Source organism: Leuciscus leuciscus (assembly GCF_965113295.1).
Source record: "Leuciscus leuciscus genome assembly, chromosome: 22".
In the NCBI taxonomy this organism is placed as follows: domain Eukaryota; kingdom Metazoa; phylum Chordata; class Actinopteri; order Cypriniformes; family Leuciscidae; genus Leuciscus; species Leuciscus leuciscus.
The window spans coordinates 8,046,639-8,069,405 of record NC_138746.1 but is presented as its reverse complement, the minus strand read 5'-3'; the positions used below and the strand labels follow the sequence as shown (position 1 = coordinate 8,069,405).

Sequence of the window (22,767 nt, the reverse complement as noted above, 5' to 3'; positions counted from 1 at the left end):
TTTGGACTGATTACCCGGTGTTTATGACCTTTTTTCGTCTATGATTGTGGATTACCCTTTCAATAAAACTGCATTTGGATGCTCAACCTTCGTGTCTCGGAGCAGTTCGTGACAGAATGCACTGCAGATGATGTATTTGAGGAATAGTAAATGAGAGTGGACTACTTTAGGAGAGAGATGACATTTTCATTACCACTCTGTTAATTTATGGAGGCTTGGGTCTGGATGGAGTAAAGTACCTGTACAAATCCAGGTGTCTCTCTCTCTCTTAGTTTTCTCTCTCCTGGAAGAGTTTATTCTAATTAGACTTTTTCCTGGATAATTCCACATATTGCAGTGCAATCAGTTACATTTATGACATTGGCTTAGTAAGCCTCATTGTTCCAACCACTGGTAGCTTATGGCACCTCATAGATTAACTCATTATTTTCATTAATTGCAGCAAATGAGGCGTCTGACCTTTTTTCAATAATTTATGCTCCTTTTTATTCACCAGATACTTTAAGTCTGTTTCACTAATGTGTGAAAATGAAAGAGTAATGGTGTCTTTGTCTGTAATAGGTTCCCTTTGTAAAGAGCATTTTATGCACGAAAAAATGTCTTGTGCTTGATACATTTCAAAATTATACTTGTGTGAGAGATACATTACTGGTTAAAAGTACTTGACTGAATTTCTATTTCATATCTTAAAACAATCGTTGAATCTAAAAGGTTTGTGCATAAATACAGCTCTTGAATTTTTTAGACAAATGTAAATGGTGCCTGTGCATGTTTTTCTTTAATTGTGAGACAATTACATTTTTTGTTTGATTTTTATTTATGTTTTTCACCCTAGCTGGATAGCCGTTTTGTTTTGTTTTGTTTTTTGTTTCATTTTGTGTATTTTTTTTACCTGATAGTGAAAGAAAAGCAGCTGAGCTGGAACCTAGTCAAAGGGTGAAGCCTTTTGTCTCTATGCAAGGCAAGGCAAGTTTATTTATATTGCACATTTCATACACTATGGCAATTCAAAGTGCTTTACACAGAAAGGAATTTAAATAATCACAAAATAAAAGCAAGGAATTAAAGATATATGTGGTACAGTTATACATAAGTTATACATAAAATGAATTAAAAGAGTAAAAAGATGATACATACCGGTAGATAAACTTCTCATCTGGTAAAACACCAGTTTATCATATTTTTCACAACTCCCAGTTTTTCTCTGAGATTTTCCCATGGTGATTACACTGTCTCTACATAATTCCCATACTTCCATTTGTGTTATTTCATAGTCGAGCAGAAAATAATAATAATTATTGAATGAAAATGCTTTAACTACGTGTTTGGATTTTAGTGTACAGTAAGTGAACTCAGTGGGAACGAACTGACTGGTAGAATTAGTAATGGCAGAGACAGATGGAGGCAGCAGTATTGGCGTGTGGGATGCTGGCATTCTTTAGCAGTGTGCGGAGAAGACATCTGCATGAGATGTGTTGTCAGCCATTTCATAGAGGTTCACGGCTCTATGAAGCCTTGCACAAAGGATGATTAGGCTTGAAATGACTTGTATTTAGTGACATGAAATGAACTTCTGAAATGAGAAGTCCCTTTTTACCTTTGAGTTTATTCACATCAATTTGTTCATGTTTCAGCTGCATTTGATGTTTATGGTTTCCTGATTAAAAGCTTATCCAACACCATTTATCTTATACTTGGGACTATCAATAAAAAATGAATACTTTAAAATTCTTTCTTGTTTATATTAACATTATATCCACATCGAGTCACATCAAAGGCATCAAGTTTTCATCGCATTTAATGAGTGCTCATTAAAAACTCACCAACTCACTATGTGCTGCAAGTCATTTCAGATTCATTTTGATGTGCCTGAAAGTGGTGTTGAGTTAATTGTTTGCTCTCTAAGTCTGAACCATTTAGCCCAATTTGTGGACCTGTTGTACACTGCCTCATGTCATGTGACTTTTAACCTGTATTTTGCTGCTTTTAGGAGCTCAGTGAGAACACAGTACATCAATTCCCTCTCAAACTTTATTCACAAGTGGAAATATTAATACTTTACTCAGTATTTTTTTCATTTATTAGTCATTTTCTCATCCTAATGTTTTTGAGAATTCACCAGCTCTTGCCTTTTTATAGAAAACACCTCAGGTCTTATTAGATGATTTACAAACATTGCACATTTTATTGTGGTTCTTACCATATAGAAAAACCAGTAATATAGGAACTGAAAATCACTGATTTAGTTTTTACAGTAAATGACTGTTTGGTTGATGGGAAGTGAGTCTAGCTATTTCCACTCTAGAGAGACACTGTTCGATTCTCTCTCAAGGCCTTTTCATTTGTGTGGCCTTGAAATGATGAGCAATTTCGCCGTATTTAATCAAAGGAGTTCCTTGCCGAATCTCCCTTGTGAGTCTCATGACTGATCTTTATTAATGACCCAATCTGGATCCTAAAACGCTGCCCGCAGACTGAAGCGCACACAGTCCCTACCCGGCTTTCTAGCGTAGTCATTGTAGCGAAGTTAAAATAAGGAATAATGTTAGTAATGATTTGAGTTCTACACTCTAGGTGCAGATGACATTGATTTCATCCAGACAGCCTCAGAGTTTCTTGTCTTTGCTAATGCAAGTTGTTTCACTTTCATTCAGCCTGAATCAGTCAGATAGACAAGCTTGCACAACTACAGTACGTGCTATTTCACTTCCTGTTGGATTGTTAGCCTAGCCCTAGAAAACATTACTGGCAGGACTCAGTTACAACATTTCAGACACAACATCATATCACGTTTAAAGGACAACATGTTCTGAACATTTTGACCCTTAATCTTGCCTTAATGTCATCAAAATTAATGTGAATCAAAACTGTGGCTTTTAATCTATGTCTAATGTCTAATTCATGTCTACCCTTACGAACAAGAAGTTTATTCAAGTATTCTATTAGTATTCTTCTTTTAAACTTCTCAGAAATATACTTAAAATTACACTTAAGTGTACGTCTTGTACTATGTCTGAGATGCGCCACGCATTATGCCATCACATTGGAAAGGTCACGCGTGACGAAGTCGGAAGTACCGACCCAGTGTTTACAAGTTTGGAGTAGGAGGACCGTTCAAAGTTATTGTATGTTGAATGACACAGATTTATATGTATTTGTGTCAGTTTATTGTTTAAAATGGTCCTTATGTGTGCATATCCTGGATGTTTAACGATGTCACGCATGACCTTTCCAGCGTGATGACGTAATGCGTGGCGCATCTCAGAGATGGTACAAGACGGGCATTTGTGGTTAAAAAGTATATCTTTTTTTATTTTATTTTTTTAAATGACCGATCATTTCGCTAGCTAAGATCCTTATTTCTCGACTGGGATCGTGTCAAACCTTTGAAGCTACATTGAGACTGACATTTGGACCTACAAACCGTTGGTTGCCATTGAAGTCCATTATATGGAGAAAAATTCTGGAATGTTTTCCTCAAAAACCTTAATTTCTTTTCGACTGAAGGAAGAAAGAAAGACATGGACATCTTGGATGACATGGGAGTGAGTAAATTATCAGGACATTTTTATTTGAAAGTGAACTAATCCTTTAAGCCTTTTATGGGAATTTAAAGTCGACATGACTTTAGTATTTTCTTCTGTGTCCTGCCCTTGTGACTGTAAACGCATCATCAGAGGAGTAAAGAGATGCTAGAGGGAGGGGAACTTAGTTTGATTAAATATTACAAGGGTACATGAATTAAAAAGTAAAAATAATGATGTGCACAGATAAATCATTTATTATAAATACTGCAGTATTATAAATCATTTTGATTTAATTGTGAATTTAAGGGTTCAAAATGTTACATCAGTTTCTGTTCAATTTATAAAGTAAGGAAGATTAGGTGGATGAAGTATTTTTGGTAACTTGTCAGACCTCTTTTTTTATGTCATTTTTTAGTTTTGCTTCCCCCCCCCAAAAATGAAACAGTGAAAATAGCTAAGAATGAGTCATAAACAATGACAAGCATCTGACATTGAGGAAAGATTCAGGCTCTATACAGTAATCGACCGCATGAATAACAGCTCCTGACCTCTTGACCCCTTTAGCTTGTATTTGTGGACGTCCTTCAATCTGCCCCCTGTGCGGATTGGCTGCATTCAGCCCGGGATAGTGAAGATGTCCATCTGTGTGGGTTCAGCGTATAGACACAATCTGCCAACCACTAGGCCAGCGCACAGCAAGACCAGTGCCACAATCTTCAGTGGAATAAGCCATGTAATGCCTTAAGTCTGATTACAAAAAGCTTTGTCATACAGTTTCAGTCTGCATTACTGCAGGAATCATCATCATCTGAATGGAATGGAGGGGAATTCCATCCCGAGCCCATATGCAGTTCCCGAATGCTCTCATTACTCTGTGCTGGCTGCTCTCAAAGATCACAGTCTTGAGTCTGTGAACCCAGTCTACAACCCATTCCCATCAGCGGGACTTTGAAAACTTTCATTCTCTCCGCCATAAAGGCTTTGGGATAAACACAGCCTACCCTGGGAATGGAGATGGAACGGCTCTTTAAACTTTGTTTATGCTCATCTCACTGAAGTAGGCCATTTAATAGTGTCTAATCTCCCTTAATTACACTTATAGGCTGCCAAGGTTAGACATGCAGACAGAACTGTCAAAGGCCCTTATTGATTTCACTTTAAATTAGGGAAAATGCATGCAGTCAGGCCAGTCTGTGACTTAACAGAAATCAGCAGGTAAAGACACTTCAGAGATGTTATCCATTCTTTGTGATTTCACCTCAAAGATGCCCCAATAATTTGCTGTTCTCAACAATATTGGCATTGTTTTAGAAGCTTGTGAGCTGTTTTGATTTCTGCCTTTATTGTAGGCAGTCCTAACGGAAATGTAATCTTGTAAGTGAGGGTTTTGGAAAATTCTATCTGTGCCTTGTTCAAATTGCTTTCCTCATGTGATGCGCACAGGAAACGTGATGCCCAATCCATTTCAAGTTTGATGTAGCATGTTGCTAAGCTAACAACAATTGGGAAATGGGAAAATAGTATAATAAAATGTATTACATTTAAAAAATAATGAGAATTAAACATTTATAAAAATAAAAGATTTTCTGTAATTCATTATTTTGACATTTTACATAGTGTACATTTGCTTTTCGCTTCGTCTGCCAGTGTCTTTCGCAATACATTCTGGGATTGATTTGTGAAGGGTGCATGCAAAACAAGTTATCTTAGAAGGGAGGTTTTCGTGCAGAACCGTAGTGCCTCACCTTTTGCTAATTATTTCTCTGAAATCTAAATAACCTCAGCTAACCCCTGTATTATGCATGGACTTTTTTTATAGATTGTATAACAGTGAAACTTCAGAAATGCATTGATTAAAAAAACAAGTTCGAAAAATGTTCAGCTCCTGTTATAGATAATCTCTGTATTAAGCTTTATAGTGTGTTAAGCTTTTTCATGTTATAAATGGCAAAAATAATGCTTTTTGCTGAATGTTAAATGTCAATGTGGGATAGAAAAGAAAACAAACATCATTGTTCACTTTCCTGTTCTGTTGACGGGAATCTCTTCCCTATTTAGTTTGATTAAAAAATACTTGTTTCACATCACTTCCCATAACATCAGTTTCACTTTAATATACACTGCAAGCTTTTTGGATGGAAATGAGCTCTCAAGAGACCTCATACTGGATTAATGTGCCTATAAGGCCATGAAATGAAACTGTATCATAGAGAGTCCAGCAGAGACACCTTATACATCCTTAAACAGCTGCTTATTTATTATAATTACATTAAAATATTAAATTAAAATACATTAATTGATGCTCAAAGAGTATTAATACTTTTTTATATATTTTAGTATTTAAAATTTAGTATTTATAATGTTATTTTGATAATATTTCATGTTTTAAAAATGTTTTATTATATTTAATGAATATATTTATATTTATATATTTATAATACAATTTAATATCAAAATTAATAACATTAACATGTTTAAAGTTCATGAATTGCTGGTCAAAGATTATCAGGGGCAGTTTACACAACATTATTTTCAACTAAAAACTGAAAACTTTTCATGAGTATGGGCAGTTCATTTACATGACAATGGCATTTTGTGTGCCTGAAAGCGCAAACTTTTGGAAACGGGTTTCAAAGTATACGTTTTTGAAAACTCTATTGTTATTGTCTCTGTAAACTACAAAAATGGTGACGTCATGCGCACGTATATTATATATTCAGTCTATAGGCGTGTAGTGTTTCTGTACAAAGTGACATCGCCAACTACTGGCCTGGCAGCGTAATGCGATGTTTTTAGTCGTTTTCGCGGATCCGTGTGAACGGGGATCGTTTGTGAATCGGGAAAACGCAAAGGAAAAACTTTTTCCATTTTTAGTACATCGTTGTCGTGTAAATGTACCCTTAGTGTTAATTTCCTGGTTGAGCTGACTAATCTCTCTGATGTTGACGCTTTTGATGAGAACGGATTGATGGGAATTGAGTGACTGGCATTGATCCATATCCTCGGCTCTTAGTAAACCAGTCGTCACTGGGATGTAAGTGGGTGACCTGCTTCACATATGCTTTCCCACTCTGTCCTGCAAAAATAACATCCTATTATTCATCTATTTATTGAACGGTAATACTCTCCCAGATTTATGCACCTCTGCGAGTTACTTAAATATTAAAATCCACACACGCTCCCTTCGCATACTCCCAGCCTTACTTTATCAATACATATGTAAATGAGAGCTGAGATTAAAATGCAGATTTCAAAGCTGCTGATGTAAGAAGTCCATCCAGCTCTTCCTTTCAGTCAAACTTAAATGAGTTTGGGCTTATATGGCCGTTTTGTTGATGGTATACACAACCTCATCTTCAGTCTCCTTCTCAGTTACTGTGTGGATTGGCAACCCCTGGACCCTGTGAGAGGGTTTCACTTTCTTTTTGAATATGAGCTGAAAGGACTATTACATCGCAATTTCATGCCCCAGGGGTTATCTGATATCCTCTTCACTACATTTAGCTCAAAGTGTCTCAGTCTCCTCACCTTCCCCTGATTCACTCAATGCCTCATTTCACTCTCTCTTTGCCACCACCCTTTATTTTTCAACAGTCTACTGAATGACTTGTCTCAGTGCTTTTAGCACCGTCTCTCTTGTGTGTGTGTGTGTGTGTGTGTGTGTGTGTGTGTGTGTGTGTGTGTGTGTGTGTGTGTGTGTGTGTGTGTGTGTGTGTGTGTGACCAATAGCTGAGCACAGAGTCCGAAGTGTACTTTTTTGTACCTGCTGTATCTGCTAATTTCATGGAAATCTGATTTCAAGGAAATCAGCAGGTAAAGACACTTCAGAGATGTTATCTGTTCTTTGTGATTTCACCTTAAGGATGCCCCAATAATTTGCCGTTCTCAAAAATATTGGCTCTGATATAGAAACTAGTGAGCTGTTTTGATATCTGCCTTTATTGTAGGCAGTCCTAACGGAAATGTAATCTTGTAGGTAAACGTTTTTGAACATTCATCATCATACTGTAGAATAGATAATTCAAATTGCATTCTTCATGTGAAGTGCACAGGAAACTTGACGCTCAATTGATGTTAGCGTGTTTCTAAGCTAACAACATGATGCTCTGATTGATAAGCCTAAAAATTCATTACACACAAATATTGGTTAAATAGTAAAAATAATTTAAAAATAATTACATTTAAAAATAATGATATTAAAAATGTATAAAAAGAAAAATAATGTATTTATATCGTAATGTATCCACATAACGTAATGTATACACATAATGTATCGGTATATTTGCCTTTGCCACTCACTAGAAAAATATTATTTCGAAAATAATACCACACCAACCAGGCTTTACCATTTCTAGTATTTACCATTATAAATAATGCTATATTTTTTTTTTACTCACTAGAAAAATTATATTTTAAAATGAATATTATTTAGAGAATAATAACACACCAATTGAGGACATTTCTGGGTTTAAAATATTTCTTACTGACCATGAAACGGCGTTTTTCTTTTTTTTAAAAATAATTTTATCATTATAAATTTATTATAATAAATTATATTGCTGCTCAAAACTCCTGTATGGATTTTTTACTGCAAATTTATATTTTTATATTAGTTAGAAAATTATACCACACCAACTGAGAGAATTTACCAGCCTTAAATTTATAACAGCTTTGAAAGTGCATTATATTAAATTAAAAAATATATTTTATTTCCCATGACAATGGATTATTTAGGAGTTTCCTCCTTGTGACAAACAGTACAGTCATTATATCACTCTCAGCATCACGTGAATGGTGAACCACATCTCGGTGAAACTGAACCTGTTACAAAAGCATTGGGAGAGACTTTGTGATTTTGTTCAGTTTTGGGGGATTTATGCAAGGAATACTTCACATATGTGTCATCACTTGGAGCTCAGGAGCACAAAAAAAAAAAGCCATCACACTGTAGATTATCTTGCTTATAGATAATCTTGCTTGAAATATATACTTTCAGCGGTCATTGTGATGATAACAACTCATTTAGTGTATTTTTAGCTCTTTAAATTGCATTTCTAGTCATCATAGGAGGTCTCATTTATTTTGTTTGAAATCTTTGATTACAGGTTGTCACATTATATGCAAATTTTGCTCAGCACTGTATGAAACCTGAAAAATAAAGGATGAAGTATTTTATTTTGAACTGTGACTCATCTGAATGTAATTATTTTCATTAAACCCCTCACAGTATTGAAATAACACCGCAGACACATTTAACGTTTTTCTTTCAATCACTGCAAAAATCTCAGTAGCTGTAGTCAAGTATTTGAGCAGTGTTTACCAACCTCACATGACACAAAGAAAACACTGGACGTTTTTCATCCAGGTTCTTTAATGACTAATCTTCACTGTGTTGACTGAGCAAAGTCCATAAGCGACTTAAAAAGCGAAAAAGCAGAGCCATTTAGCAGGGCAAGCGAATGAAAGTGAAAGGTACAGGACGCCCTTGGTTCATTATCCAGCTTATTAAGGGCTTGCACTTAAATAGTGGACCTCAGGTGAACGCACGAGACCCAGCCAAGAGCAGCAGCACCTTACACCCACTTTCTCACCCTGAACCTCCCTGTGAGGTATTTTAAGCAGGATTTTCTTAGTACTGTGCGCACAGCTCTTTGTATAGTATGTCCTTTGTACCTGCTTTACTGGAAAGTGCATGGTCATTATTAGTCCAGGGCGGTCGTGACCACAATTTCCTTATTTCAGTCATGTATTTCCTCCTCTAACCCTGGAGGGTAAGATTGTTCACTTCATGAAAGTTGTATACACTTATAACTTTACAAACCCCAGTTTAAAATATATATGTAAGAGATGATAAAAATTGAGCTTGTCAATTTATTTAGTACTGCCCAGAGCAAGTTGCATAACAGATATTGAAGCATATTTAACAAGACAAAATAATTACTGAAATTAGGCTGTTGAACCGGGCAATTTGTGTACATTTTAAATTAGCTGTGTAAATTATATATATATATATATATATATATATATATATATAAATAATGTAAATATCTACAATGTTAAAAAGCTTCATCAGTGCTAAATTAAAGAAATAATAATGCACTTTTATGACCCTTCTTATTTTTATTAAATTATAATTATTTTTTATTTTATTTCATTTTATTATTTATATTTAGCTTCATCAGTGCTAAATAAAATTCAAAATGCATTTTTAACCACCCTTCTTATTATTATATTATTTTATTATATTGCAATTTTTATTACCCTTCTTTATTTTATTTTATTTTATTAGCTTCATCAGTGCCAAATAAAAACAAAATGCAATTTTTTTATCACCCTTCTTATTTTTATGTTAGTTTATTAGCTTTATCAGTGCTAAATAAAATAGAATAATAAAAAAATGATGTCATCATTTCACTCAAAGTGATCAAAATTGCAGTTTTTATTTTATCAGTGCTAAATAAATAAATGCATTTTTTACTACTCTTTTTTATTTTAAATATAATACATAATCTTAATGACAGTGAAATGAATTCCTAATGTAAGAAACCTGTTTTTCTGGCACGGTCTCCTCAGCTTCAGCAGAATTTATTTCTCTTACACTTTCGATTCTGCAGTTTGTACTCCCTGACGTGGCGCCCTAATGACCCCAGCCTCTCTACGGTCTGTCTTTGACTTTGTTTTTCCCTGTCTATCTCTCTGGTGCTTTGTTGTAAGCGAGCCCTTATAATCAGGGTTTCTGGCTAAATTAGAATAATTGCTGTGGGTGAGCGTCTGAGGTTCTTGACCTTTTCTTTCGGGAGCGTGCAGTCTTATAACTGCATTACAGCCAATGAAGTGAATCCACTGAAGGATGAGAAAGGAAGGCAGGGTGCACATTTACCAAGCATAGAGACAAATGACAGTTTGGAGGGGGAGGGACTGTGTTTTAGGAGGATGGGGGTGGGGATTTGAAACCCGGACAGCCAAAGAGCACGCTCGGCTCCGCCCCCTCATAAATAATGCACAAAGCTTCGGGTTGTCCCTGCTGATTGGAGTCAGCTGGAGGAAGTGGCTGGTTGCTGTGTTTACCGGCTGAGAGAACAAGTCTTGGCTAGTATTGTCTCATTCGCTCTGTGAGTGTGTGTGTGTCTGTGCGCATTTGCCTCTGTCTGTTCCAAAGAAGGAACTTGGATGTAGGACAGTTGGATCTTCATTGCATCTTGTTCCGCACCACTTCCGTGTATATCAGCTTCACCTCTCCAACAGGATTTACACAGGGGACATGTAACCTCTCCAGCAAGGCTTTGTCTGTCTGTCTGTGTGTGTGTGTGAGTGTAAAGGAGGGGACCACCTCCTCCTAAAGGATTCACCAATGCATTCCTGTTGGAAAATGAAGATTCAGGTACAAATGCTGCAATGTTTTGATGTTGTCTTTCCTCTGTTTGTCTGCCTCCTGCGGCCGAGGCTGTGTGTGTTTGTGTGTGTCATTGTGCTCATGTGAAAGGGGAGCTGTGCGATTGCTGTCTCCATGGTTGCTATTGAGAGGCCTGTTGTTGTGTTATGGAGATTAGGCAGCTTCTGTTCACTAGTCCCAGTTTCAGCATCAGCTGTGAGCAGAATGCTGTTTTTCTTAAATAAGCAATGCCAACATTTATTGTGCATTTTTGTGCTTTCTATTCCCTGGTTGTGATTCCCTTTCTGCTCTCTACTTCTTGCTGTAAATGTGTGCTCAGTATAGGGCTTTTATATTTGCTAGCAAGACAGCACTACTGTTGAATTTGTTTAGTTTTTTTAATATCATGTTATACTGACCAACCAGATGGGCTGAGCTTATGTTTAGCCACACATATAGAGCACTTCCTTTATTTTCAACTCTGTGTCTCAATATAGGAACTGTAATTGCATGTTTTTTAGTTTTTTTTTTGATGTGCAGACATGCAAACAAACTCAGTAATCAATCATAAAGTGGCCGGGTAAGATTCATTAGTTTCTGATGCAGATTAGTGTATGGTTTTGGCACTTATGAACTTACTAACCAGGCATATATTATATTGAACCTTAAGTGGTGACTGAACGCAGCGCCTCATTTTTTTTAATCATACAAAAATATCCTTAATTTTAAGCATTGACATTTATAAATATTACTGTGAGACTAAAAGGCCCAAATAAAATGATTAACATGACACAGGCTGAATGTGCCTTTTTTTTGTTTGTTTTTTTGGTTCATGTAGGGATGCACCAATATTAATATTCTTGCAGAGACTGATCAGCTGATAACTGATTTCATGTTATGGCTGATAACTGATAAATGACTGCTATTACAATTTTTAAGACTTTGTATAGCTTTCTTCTGTCATGCACAAAAGAAGATATTTTAATGAATGTTGGTTTCAGTTCCCATTGACCTCCACAAAAAATACAATGGAAGTCAATGGGAAATGAAACGATTAATAGTTAAATATTGACAGTGTGAGTTCATTTAATGTATATGTATATTCATTTATATCTCAAATATCCTCCGATAACTAATATGGTACTGGGTTATCTTGCATTCCTAGTTTTAATGCATTTGGTAGCCAATAACTCATCAATCAAAACACACTGTTTGCGTCCTAAAGCTTAGGCACCACACCAGGCAATGGCTTCACAGGCAGCAATTGTGCGCACAGGTATCTCACAAAACTTTATTTTTGTACCTTAACTGTTGCAGAAAGGAACGCACAGGATTGTGGGATAGCAAAATCAGTGGGGGCCATATCTATGCTGCCTTCATATATTGATCAGATGAAGGTATCTCATGAAACAGGAAGTGAAGCTAACATTGGATTTGAACTATGTTTTACAACCTGTCATACTACCTGTACAATATGGCATTTGCCTAATTTGGCTTCTACCAAGTGACTAAGATGAATTTGCATCAGAATTCTGTAGAGTTTGATTGGACATCAACACTAAAATATATAGGACAAGTTTTCTCCTTTCTTTTAAAGGTTGATAAGCCTATTTTGTCATATTTATGCTCTATTATATGATTAGTTCTATTTTATGATTTCCATTAAGCATTGCTGTCCACGACCGTAACTTCAGAACAGACCTGCGACCCATTTGCAACCAACTGCTTTATGCGTGTTTGCAATGACGGACACATTAGTTCGGTGATTGTACTTTCTCTCATAGCCATTATGTGTCATTAAATCTCAATGATGGTCTGTTAAATGAGGCCTGTTAATATACTGGCTAAGTTCATCATTACACTCAGTACTCTCTGACTTCGATTTTTGAGTTGTTTGGACTGAAACATCCCAGCAATAGAGACACACGTGTCTGTGACAGTGCACAAGCAAATCGCATCATTGACAGACGCACAAAATCGTAGGCTTTGTGTGAAATCCCCTCGTTGGAGGGGGCAGACTGAGATTAGCGGTCACATGCCCCACCGCCCCGCTTAAATCCCGTGGGATAGAGGAAGTCATGAGCGAACACAGGAAGTGTGCCTGTGTCAACAACAACACATTTTTCGGCCATCTTTGTTCCAGACACAGAGACAGACACAGGCAGATAGACATTCTCATTAGGGATGACTCAGTGATTTAAGGGAGATGTGACTGAAAAGCCTGAGGGTTCTGCTGTACACTACAGATTATCCCTATTACTGCCATGCTGTTTCTCTTCTACCACTCTGCCATCTGATTCACAGGAGCCCTACATAGTGCTCAGTTCTCCCTACACACTGAGAAGATCGATCTGTAGAAGATCACTGCACTTAGCAAAATCTGTTCGATTGGGATGACCTGCAACATCATCAAATTTCAACATCAAGACAGTACTTGAGTTGTGCAGGGGCTCAAAAGGCGAATTTGATAACATTATCGCTCTCTCTCTCTTCTCTTTTACTTCTATATATGACCTCTGAAGGGTAGGGCTGGAGTCTATCCCAGTATCTTAGGCCGAAGGTAGTGGAAAGCAACCTTCAGGTGGCCAGTCCATCACAGAACATATAAATAATTGAATGTGTATATCAACCTGTATTTATATAATAAATATATATATATGTATGTATATGTGTTATTATACATTTAAATTGATACAATTTGTCATACCCCTGAATTTAGTATTACATTTCTGGTAAGTTTTAATCTGTAGTTTAGAGGGGAATGTTATCAGTGAATAATGGCTTAAATTTAGCTCACGCAGAGATATTGTATGACTTGGAATATAGCGCACAACTTAAAGGGTCTAGCCTATGTACACTATACTTTTCAAAAGTTTGGGGTCGGTAAAATGTTTTAAGGTTTTTGAGAGGTCTCTTATGTTCACCAAGGCTGCATTTGTTTGATCTAAAATACAGTAAAAACAGTAATATTGTGAAATATGAATACAATTTAAAATAGCTATTTTCTATTTTAATATAATGTAAAATGTATTTTTTTCCTAATATAAATACTAATGTCTACATCAATATGTATAATATGTGTAAAATATAAATCATTATATAATCCATCATACCCCTGCATTTAGTAATAAATGACTGTACGGTTTAATCTGAAAATATGTGAAATATTATGCAGTAAATAATGACTTACATTTTGCTCATTCAAAGCTATTTTGTCACTTGAATTGATATAGCTCAATTTATATGATCTATTTTTGTTGTTTTTGTCATTTTTGGAGCTTGACATGTGTGTTAACTGAACTTGCAAAAAAGCTCTTTGTGATCAATAGGAATACATTACAGGTTTAGAACGACATGAGGGTGAGTGAATAATGACAGCATTTTATTTTTTGAGTGAATATCCCTTTAAGTTGAGCTGAGGCACAGCAAATGCACAACAATGTCATTTATGCACTCAAACCTCATTATCATAGATATTTGCATTTTTAACTTCCTTATATGTCTGATTATGTTTGCTGCTTTTCCAGTGTCATCGTGTTGTAGATAATTATGTACTACATCATGTGGTTTGAGAGACTGAAGCAGATTGTTTATCTATGAATGACCTTACATTTGCATTTAGACATGAGGGAACCGTCCAGCGGGACACTGGGGAACACAGAGGTCCTAGTGTCAGAAAACTAATTAGTCTTGACTAGCCTGAGTTAATTAGGAGTGGATTTTATTCCAACATCAGAAAATAATAAATAATCTGAGTGTTTTTTTACATAGGAATGTAGTTTCTCTTTGAGATTCGAACAATAACTGGACTGCAGTTGTGGGCTGTTATATTTGGACGTTATATTATAGATGGATTTTCAATATTACTCATACTTCCTTGCATTCTCTTACCTTCACTTTAATTTCACTTGCTCATTCTTTCGGAGGTTTAATGTTCAGAATTCCTAGTTCTTGTACACTAATGTATGCAAGAAATATAACGTTTAGTCCGGACCAAAAAACAAACAATTAGTCGTAGTCCGCTTAGCGTTCAAATTGCCATTTTTAACACCGAACCTAAAGATACCAAACCTAAAAGCATAGGGATAAATTCACAACCTTAGCTTTTATGACTGCCTATTTTGAGACGGAGCTTACCGAACATCCAAAACAACGCTGTGTGCTGGGATAAATGCTCTCGTTGTATATGCATAGCCTACATATGATGGTATTTTGACCAGCTGAGAACTTGTGAAGAGCTTATAAAATGTGTAAAGGAGTCAAAACAGTGGCACGAATCCCTCCATGACACACACAAACGAAGATCTTCTGCGAGGAGACAAAGTTCTGAGACCTTTACCGAACTATGATTGGCAACATCACGATATGACGAGAAAAAAAACACACACTCACACTCACACACACATAGAAACATACATATGTGTGTGTGTGTGTGTGTTTTTAACTGCAATAAGTATTATCTCTTATAGTTGAACATTTACTATCTTCCATGTAATTCTCGCTGCTAAATATAATTACCAGTTATAAATACCACTGGTTAATCCAGCTGTATTTAACAAATCCACATTTACAGCTTAATGCTTTAAGCGTACTTCTAAGTCATTCCTCACTCTGGTGTAAATGTAGTTTGTGGTTGAGTATGGTTAAGTGAAACAGATGTGTGGATGTTACATTCAACCCTGTTCCCCATTTCAGTTGCTGAGAAATGACCATTTCCTGTGATTCAGTAGAGCTAGTGCTGCGGTGCTCGGCCTTCAGTCAGCTGAGCTGATTCTAACTGTTCTTTTCGGATCATGTGATCTCGGGTTCATGGGCCTCAGAGGGCTGGCGTTTGTTTGACAGGTCAGATGGGTAAACTGCTGCTCTCAGCTGAAAAGTGACCCATAATTGTTGTCATTGCCCAGTATATGAATCCTTCTCTGCCTGTGTGCTGATTATTTGATATGGAAATTTGAGCTACCATTGTGTAAATTATGAGCTCAAACAGGAAAATGCTTCCAAGCGCACTTCCTGTAAGATAGGGTTACATTCCCAGTGTCCCTCGGCATGAAAATCGTTCCAGGCTATTTCGATCTTTCCTGCAATCACATTATCCTTTATAATACATTTGAATGTTATTTAGGTTGTAAATGAATCCTATTTATGCTGACATGTGTCATTTTTGAAATCATAGATAATAGAAAGCAGATTGTAATGTGTGTGTGATTCAAAGCTTTTGATTAGTTTAAATTATATGTTTGAATGGGGTGCAGTACGCTGAATTGCAAATCTAATCACTTGTTGAAGTTAAATACTGCATGAAATTCAATGCAGAAGTGGATGATCCCAGCATGCTTTGCTTGCGCGTGACATGACAGGATTTGAAAGTTTCTTGTTAAGGCTGGTTTGACTCTCACTACTGCTATTTGTGAAATCGCTCTGATCAAGATAAACAAACAAACAAACAAACTGTGTTTCAGTTTCAATGTGCACGGCATAATCTGAACTAAAACTAGATAAAAATAAGACAAACTTTGATTTCTTGAGAGAGCCTGACCAGAAAGTTTGAAGTTTTAAAAGCTTGAAGTTTGAAGGTTTTGAGTTTGAAGTAGTTTGGAGTTTAATGTAGTTTGTAATGTTGCTTAAAGTTTGAAGGTTTTGAAGGCAATAGTATATCAGAAAAACAGATTGTTGCTAGAATGTTTCTACCATGAATTAGCACATTGCTAAAATGTTCTTAGCATGAATTAGCACATTGCTAGAATGGTTGCTAGCATGATTTTTAACACATTGTTGAATTAACGCATTGCTAGCATGTTTTAACGTGGCTAGCATGTTTCTACCATGCATAAGCACATTGTTAGCATGAATTAGCACATTGCTAGTATGTTTTAGCATGTTTCTAGCATGAATGTGGCCATATCTAATTATTATACAGCATCTATGGTGGTTACGGCCCTGCTGTGATATATGCCGAAGGCTATTTAAGCCTATATGTCCTATTTCAACTTCCTGTTTCAGTGGGATTTACGTCAACACGGGACAGAAAATTGTATTAAACTATTTCATGGCCTTTAATGCTGTTTTGCTCTCTGTCCCTCTGGACTCATTGTTGGCATCATAATCAGAACATCTATTTTTCCTGTATCTGTTTACTGTGCATGGCTTAATTTTGTTGTGGTGGAGGATGCTGCTGTATTGCAGGAAGCAATAATATGAAATATGACGTGCGAGTCGCTTGATTATTGTCTCCTGAAAGGAAATATCTATAACTAAATGTGAAAGCCGAAATTTCATCAGCCCGATATTCAGGCTGCATTTCACCCTTACTTCAGATCGTGATGTTTGTTCTTTTGATTTAATTATCTCTATCTCTATCTCTATCTCTCTACACACAGACAGTAATAACTCTCTTAATAATAAGTAAGGAATAATTGACACCTAGGTGGTAATGTGGCCACGACGCAAAACGGAGTGTGCATTATTTTCTAATAATTCAACGGACCGGAGTCAATTGTTCTAATGCTACGGTTACCACATCTTAAGACATTGTTCAGAAGTTGTATTTCAAGACATTTGTCAGGTGCACCTGAGACCCGCAGTGACGGATTAAAACTGTAATTCAGTCAAAATCTGCCTGGAATTACTTTAGCAGTGGGTTTACCTGAAAATAATTGCACTCCTTAGAATGTTTCAGATTTCAGAACCAATCAGATTCAAGCATTCAAGAGACCCGTAGTATAAGAACCAATAATCTCAGCACAGATGATTTGGTAAATGCATAGCAGTTTTACTCTTAAGGAACGAGTTACCTTTTAATGCAGTAATTATTAGTTAATTAATGATTAATAATATCATATTAAAAATAATATTAGTAATAATTAACAGCCATGTCCCTGTCACATCAGCAATCTGAACGTTTATACTCTGTGAACTGTTACATTTTCAGAATACTTTACAGTAAGATGGGAAAATTATACTATGCAATGTCTTGGAAATTGACCAGGGTTGAGTTTGTTATATATCATTCATTGCACTTACAGTTTCTCAAATTATTACACTTTGTACCCAAATGATACATTAGAGCCACTCACATTTTCTTCAAACAATGCAATCCTTTTTTTAAACTGTGGTGCTATCCTGTCAGTCAGAGTCAGTCTTTCTCCTTTTGCTCCAGATGGCTTAGTATTCAAAGATTGAATTAACTGGTCTAAATTTAGTTTATTATATGTTGTATTATCTTTTATACTTCCACAACCCAACTGTTTGATTTTGAAAAGTGTACAATAATTTACATTAGGCATGTATAGTTGTCACTTTCAGGGGATTTTTTTTTTTTCTCAAGCCTTGCTTAATTCGTGACGCTGGTACAGATGCTGTTTATTTATGCTCCTTAATCTCCATAGCGAAACCATGATCACATCCTTTTACCGCAATGCTTTGAGGAACCATGCGTTTCTTGTTTTGATTATGAGAAACCAGTTCTGGGAATGTCCAATGAATTTGATTGTGAAATTAAGGCCATTCAAACATTAACTGGCAGGAAGTGCCGAGTAGAGAGATGAAAACAGAAAGACCGTGATGGGGGTGATGTTGTAGCAGTGCTGTCTCATTTGCGGTCTGTTCCCCTGACTGCCGTTGTTGCGTTGAGCTGTCTGCTGAGGCAATGAGACATGGATATGGGGAATCTTAGAGATGGAGCCAGTCAGCCAGCTGAGGAAGTGTTAGATGGCCATCTGTCACAGGTCTCCACTCACTCAGTGCTGATAACAACCTCTGCTCACCCAGTAGGATAATTCAATCTTCTCCATGAGCCAGTCATGGCCATCACTCTCTCCTCGGAGATGGCCCAGAAACCAGAAACTCTCAACAAAGCTTTACCAAAGTGTGATTGTGCAAATCATGATGTCACATTGCTGAGGTATTGATGTGCATTCCACAACTGAGACTTAAAGGGATACTTCAGGATTTAGCATTAAGCTTTGTATTAGTAGAAAACCTGTAGTATTTTCGAATTACCATGCTTTCCACCCTCATATCCCCCTGAGACAAGAGATTTATGTATTTTTTGTCTGGAAAAAATCCTCCGATGACGCAAAAATCGTCATATTGCGTCATCTGAGGATTTTCTGGCCAGAGGCTAAAGACTACAGCCAGTAGTAGGGGCTGTCCCGCATGTTTTCAACCTGCCCAGAGGGTGGGATCTCACTCACAGAATGTGCACAGTGTCAGCCGTCTTTCTTTGGAAGCTAAGCTAGCAGGCTCTTGTTCTGTGGAGAAAGCTGAGTATAGGAGAAAGCTGAATGGGTTACCATCCTCCTTTTTCCTGACATGTCCGGCGGGCGAGATCGTTCAAAATGTCCGTGATTCGGGATTCAGCTTTTTGCTTTCTGCAGCCGCCATTCATTGTTTACATGCACACCTTTTGTTTCAATCTAACGTTAACTGAATTCATTCCGAACCGATTGGTGAATCTGAATGTAGTGTTTACATTAGACATGTGCCGGTATTCGGTAATGCGATAAATCGCGGTAATGAATATGCACGATATTGTTATCGCGGGCACTTCAAAATACCGTGAAAAATAATAGATCCGAATTTAGATTTTTAGAACGCGCATTAGCTTATTTTCCATCAACTGCTTAAACAAACTGCGCGAAACACGTGCGCATTCTGATGTAAACAATCGCCACGTGTATAAGCATGCGGCCGGTGCGCACTTCTAGTCTAATGTAAACAGTCCTCACATGGAGAAGCAGCATGGCGGAAGGAGGAACGCCGCCGCCGATCTATCCGGATCCATCCCGCTTCTAAAAGCAGAGCTGCCAACTCGACGCATTCAGCGCGAGACTCCTCATACGCTCACGCGTCACGCCACACATCCGTTTTCTCACGCAGAGAAAAATCGCGGAGCAAAGAGGACACGAAGACCGTCAAACAAGACAGAGCAGGTTACTTTTGATATGAAACAGTAGAACAATTGCGTCACAGAAAGTTACATTTAAACTATTTAATGACCAGCAGCATGTTAGATGACTAAAACATATAGATAAAGAGGAGTATTTTGCTGAATATGTGCACTGCACTTTACATATTTATTATATTTTTACTTGTGTCATTACATAATTGTTATTATAATGAAAACCACATTATATTTGATTTAATTAGTTATTTGTAACCTTTAAAAATACCAGCTGATAGGGTTCTATATGGTTACATAGCATTATGTGAGATATTTTTTTTCATGAGAAAAAAATAACGTGGGCTATCTACTGTAGCCTTCCTAATATTTATCCAAAATAAGTCAATATTGAATCAAGATTTAAATCAAATCCCAAGTATTGAATTGAAATCGTAAAATTTGTGTTAAGCAATACAAACAGTAGCCTACCAGTCATTGTACCATGTAATCATTGTAACATGTTGTCACTAAACTTAATAAAATTCAGTTTAGTTACCAAATGTTTTGACAATCACAATTACACCTTGTGATGCAAGTTTTATTTTATTTTTTACATCCCCCCCAAATCCATCTGTTTCTCATGTGCAATTCAAATACCGTGATAATACCGTATACCGTGATAAAAGATCACTCAATTAATCGCAGCATGAAAATGTGATACCGGCACATGCCTAGTTTACATGAACGCTAAACAAGTGATCGGTTGATGTGCGTTTTACCATTGCTAAGAAAATTCCCGCTCCTCCGTGAGAGATGCGAGACCGGCGCGTCTCAGTAATGACGCCACCGGCCTCGCGCCGTTCTCCCGCTGCCGTCAGCCTCGTCCTGCTCGCCACAGTAAACATGATGAATGGCGACTGTTGAACGCAAAAGCCGAATCCCGGACATTTTAGGCGATCTCGAAATCCCTGGCAAACTCGTCACGGAGACTCACTAGTAGCCTAGCCTTGTTGTTGTCAGCTGCCCTCTCTTACCGGTAGGCGTGGCTTGGGAGTGGCCTCCTAGGGCAGTGAAGCAAGTGCATTCTGGGAGTTGTTGTCTTTCATCCACATAAGCCAAAAATAAATTTTCTGGATTTTCTCAGTCTAGAAAGCTCCAAATTAAAAAAATTCTTCACATTTCTTCTACATAAATGACCTATTTTAAATACACATTCATCTTTCCAGAGGTGAAGTATCCCTTTAAAAAAAAAATGTACCTGGCATGACACAAAGCGACAAGCGATAAAAGCTAGTCTTCTAGAGTTTCTGTTGACGTATTCTTGCTTTTTACCTATATGGCCTTATTCAGAGTAGCCCCGTCCTGCTTTTCATAACTGCAAGGAACCATGACAAGGGACAATTGTTATGTGTGTGTGGGTAGTTTTCATTTTGGGGTTGGGGTATTCACTCTTAATCGTATGCCTAACATTGCTCTGTTTGTTTCTTGTCTCTAACATTCAATTGCGAATTACATTACACAAATAGCATACATGATATACAGTAGACTGTTTTCATTTAAAAATGTAGAAATTTGGCAAAACTGAAATAGTTCACACCATTGAATATTATTTGCAATTCTCTCTCAAAACACATGGTAAATATTAAATGTTTAACAACTTACATTTTACCCTGCTCTCTTTTACTGTTAAAACTGATGCATTGCATTGGAATTCGCGCTTGTCTTCTGTAAACAGTAAAGCCCGCCTCCTTTGATTTGATTGGTCATCTCACCATTTTGACATTGAGAGCTATTAGACTGCTGAAGCAGGTAATCCTAAAAAAATTACTTTTAAAACTTTGTGTCCTGCTAACAACGAACATAGTGTTGTTTAAGGAAGTGCAGCAGAGCAGCATCAAGAATATCAAATATTGGGGGGAACATTTGGTCTTATTTGAATATTGGGAAGAAACTCATTCCTTTCAAGTTAAGGGGATGATTCACTGGGCAACTTTTTGAGCAATGTTGCTGGGCAAAGTTGCAAAGTTGCCCCGTGTATCATCACCTTTAGTCTCGCGTAGCCAGACCTTCAGACTGATGACAGAAGGTCAGGACTCCATAGCAGCTTTTATTGGCCAAGGACCGCAAGAGTGACATGTAAAGCAACCTATCATAGTTAATTTTGCTCAGAAATGTTGTTAAAGTCAGTTATTGCATACTCCTATGTTAACAGACCGGCATGCAATTCATTCAAGAATGTAGTGCAAGTTAACTGACAATGGTGCTGTGAGCTTCACATACTTTTGAAAATCCAGCGTTTAGCTGATCCTGATAACTTCTCATTGTCACAGTTGTACATGCGACGGCTTTCTTGTTCCATAAGGGGTTTGACGTCATGACTGCTTTGTTTCCAGGCGGACCGTAAAAGAGTGCAACACACACTTTTCCCGGAATTCCTGGAGAAATCAACCAATCAGATGACGACTTCGTTGATGATGTCTGAGGCTGAGACTACCCTAAAGTTGATGTCTATGGTAGTTACTGCATAACTGTGGTTGAAAAAACTTCTGAAAAACTGGCTGTGTTTGTGTAGCTCCACAAAGCATATTTATGTTTGATGTAGACAGACCGATTACATGTTGCTTTTATACTTCTGGGGTGCGTTTCCCATACAACGACATAACTCGCTGCTGACCTGCCATATTATGATGCATAGTTGAAGAAATCAAATTTAGCTTGTCATGACCGTTTCCCGAAACCTTACTGTCACAAATTTGACTTTCAACCACGTTGGTTAATGATGTCACGCATATGGTGGAGTAAACTTATTTTAATGAATCCGTTTGAGATGTTATTAATGCTAGATTTTTTGCTATAAATTACAGACATGGCATCTGAGGAATAATTCTCATATTTCTCAGTTATTTTGCTTTATTTCCAAATTCAATCATAGGCTCGTTCTTACGTACTAAAGCACATACGCACATGCGCACTGTTCAAAAACTGAA

General features: G+C 37.0%; 1 protein-coding gene and 1 long non-coding RNA gene across 6 annotated transcripts in view; both read left to right on the top strand.

Annotated features, from left to right (window-relative positions):
* marchf8 (membrane-associated ring finger (C3HC4) 8) overlaps positions 1 to 22,767 on the top strand; it is a 103,360-nt gene that overhangs the window by 46,982 nt on the left and 33,611 nt on the right. For 2 of the 5 annotated variants that reach the window (XM_082154015.1, XM_082154016.1), the window contains exon 3: positions 22,174 to 22,293. The exons of 2 other annotated variants lie outside the window; for them this stretch is intronic. In XM_082154015.1, the coding sequence (XP_082010141.1) occupies positions 22,174 to 22,293 (120 nt within the window). Of the gene's footprint in view, positions 1 to 10,505; positions 10,909 to 22,173; positions 22,294 to 22,767 lie in introns of those variants that run through there. One more of the 5 variants, XM_082154018.1, reaches the window with a different exon arrangement.
* LOC309486646 lies at positions 10,915 to 18,832 on the top strand. The gene is made up of 2 exons (XR_014201628.1): positions 10,915 to 16,464; positions 16,498 to 18,832. It is a non-coding gene; the product is annotated as an uncharacterized lncRNA (long non-coding RNA).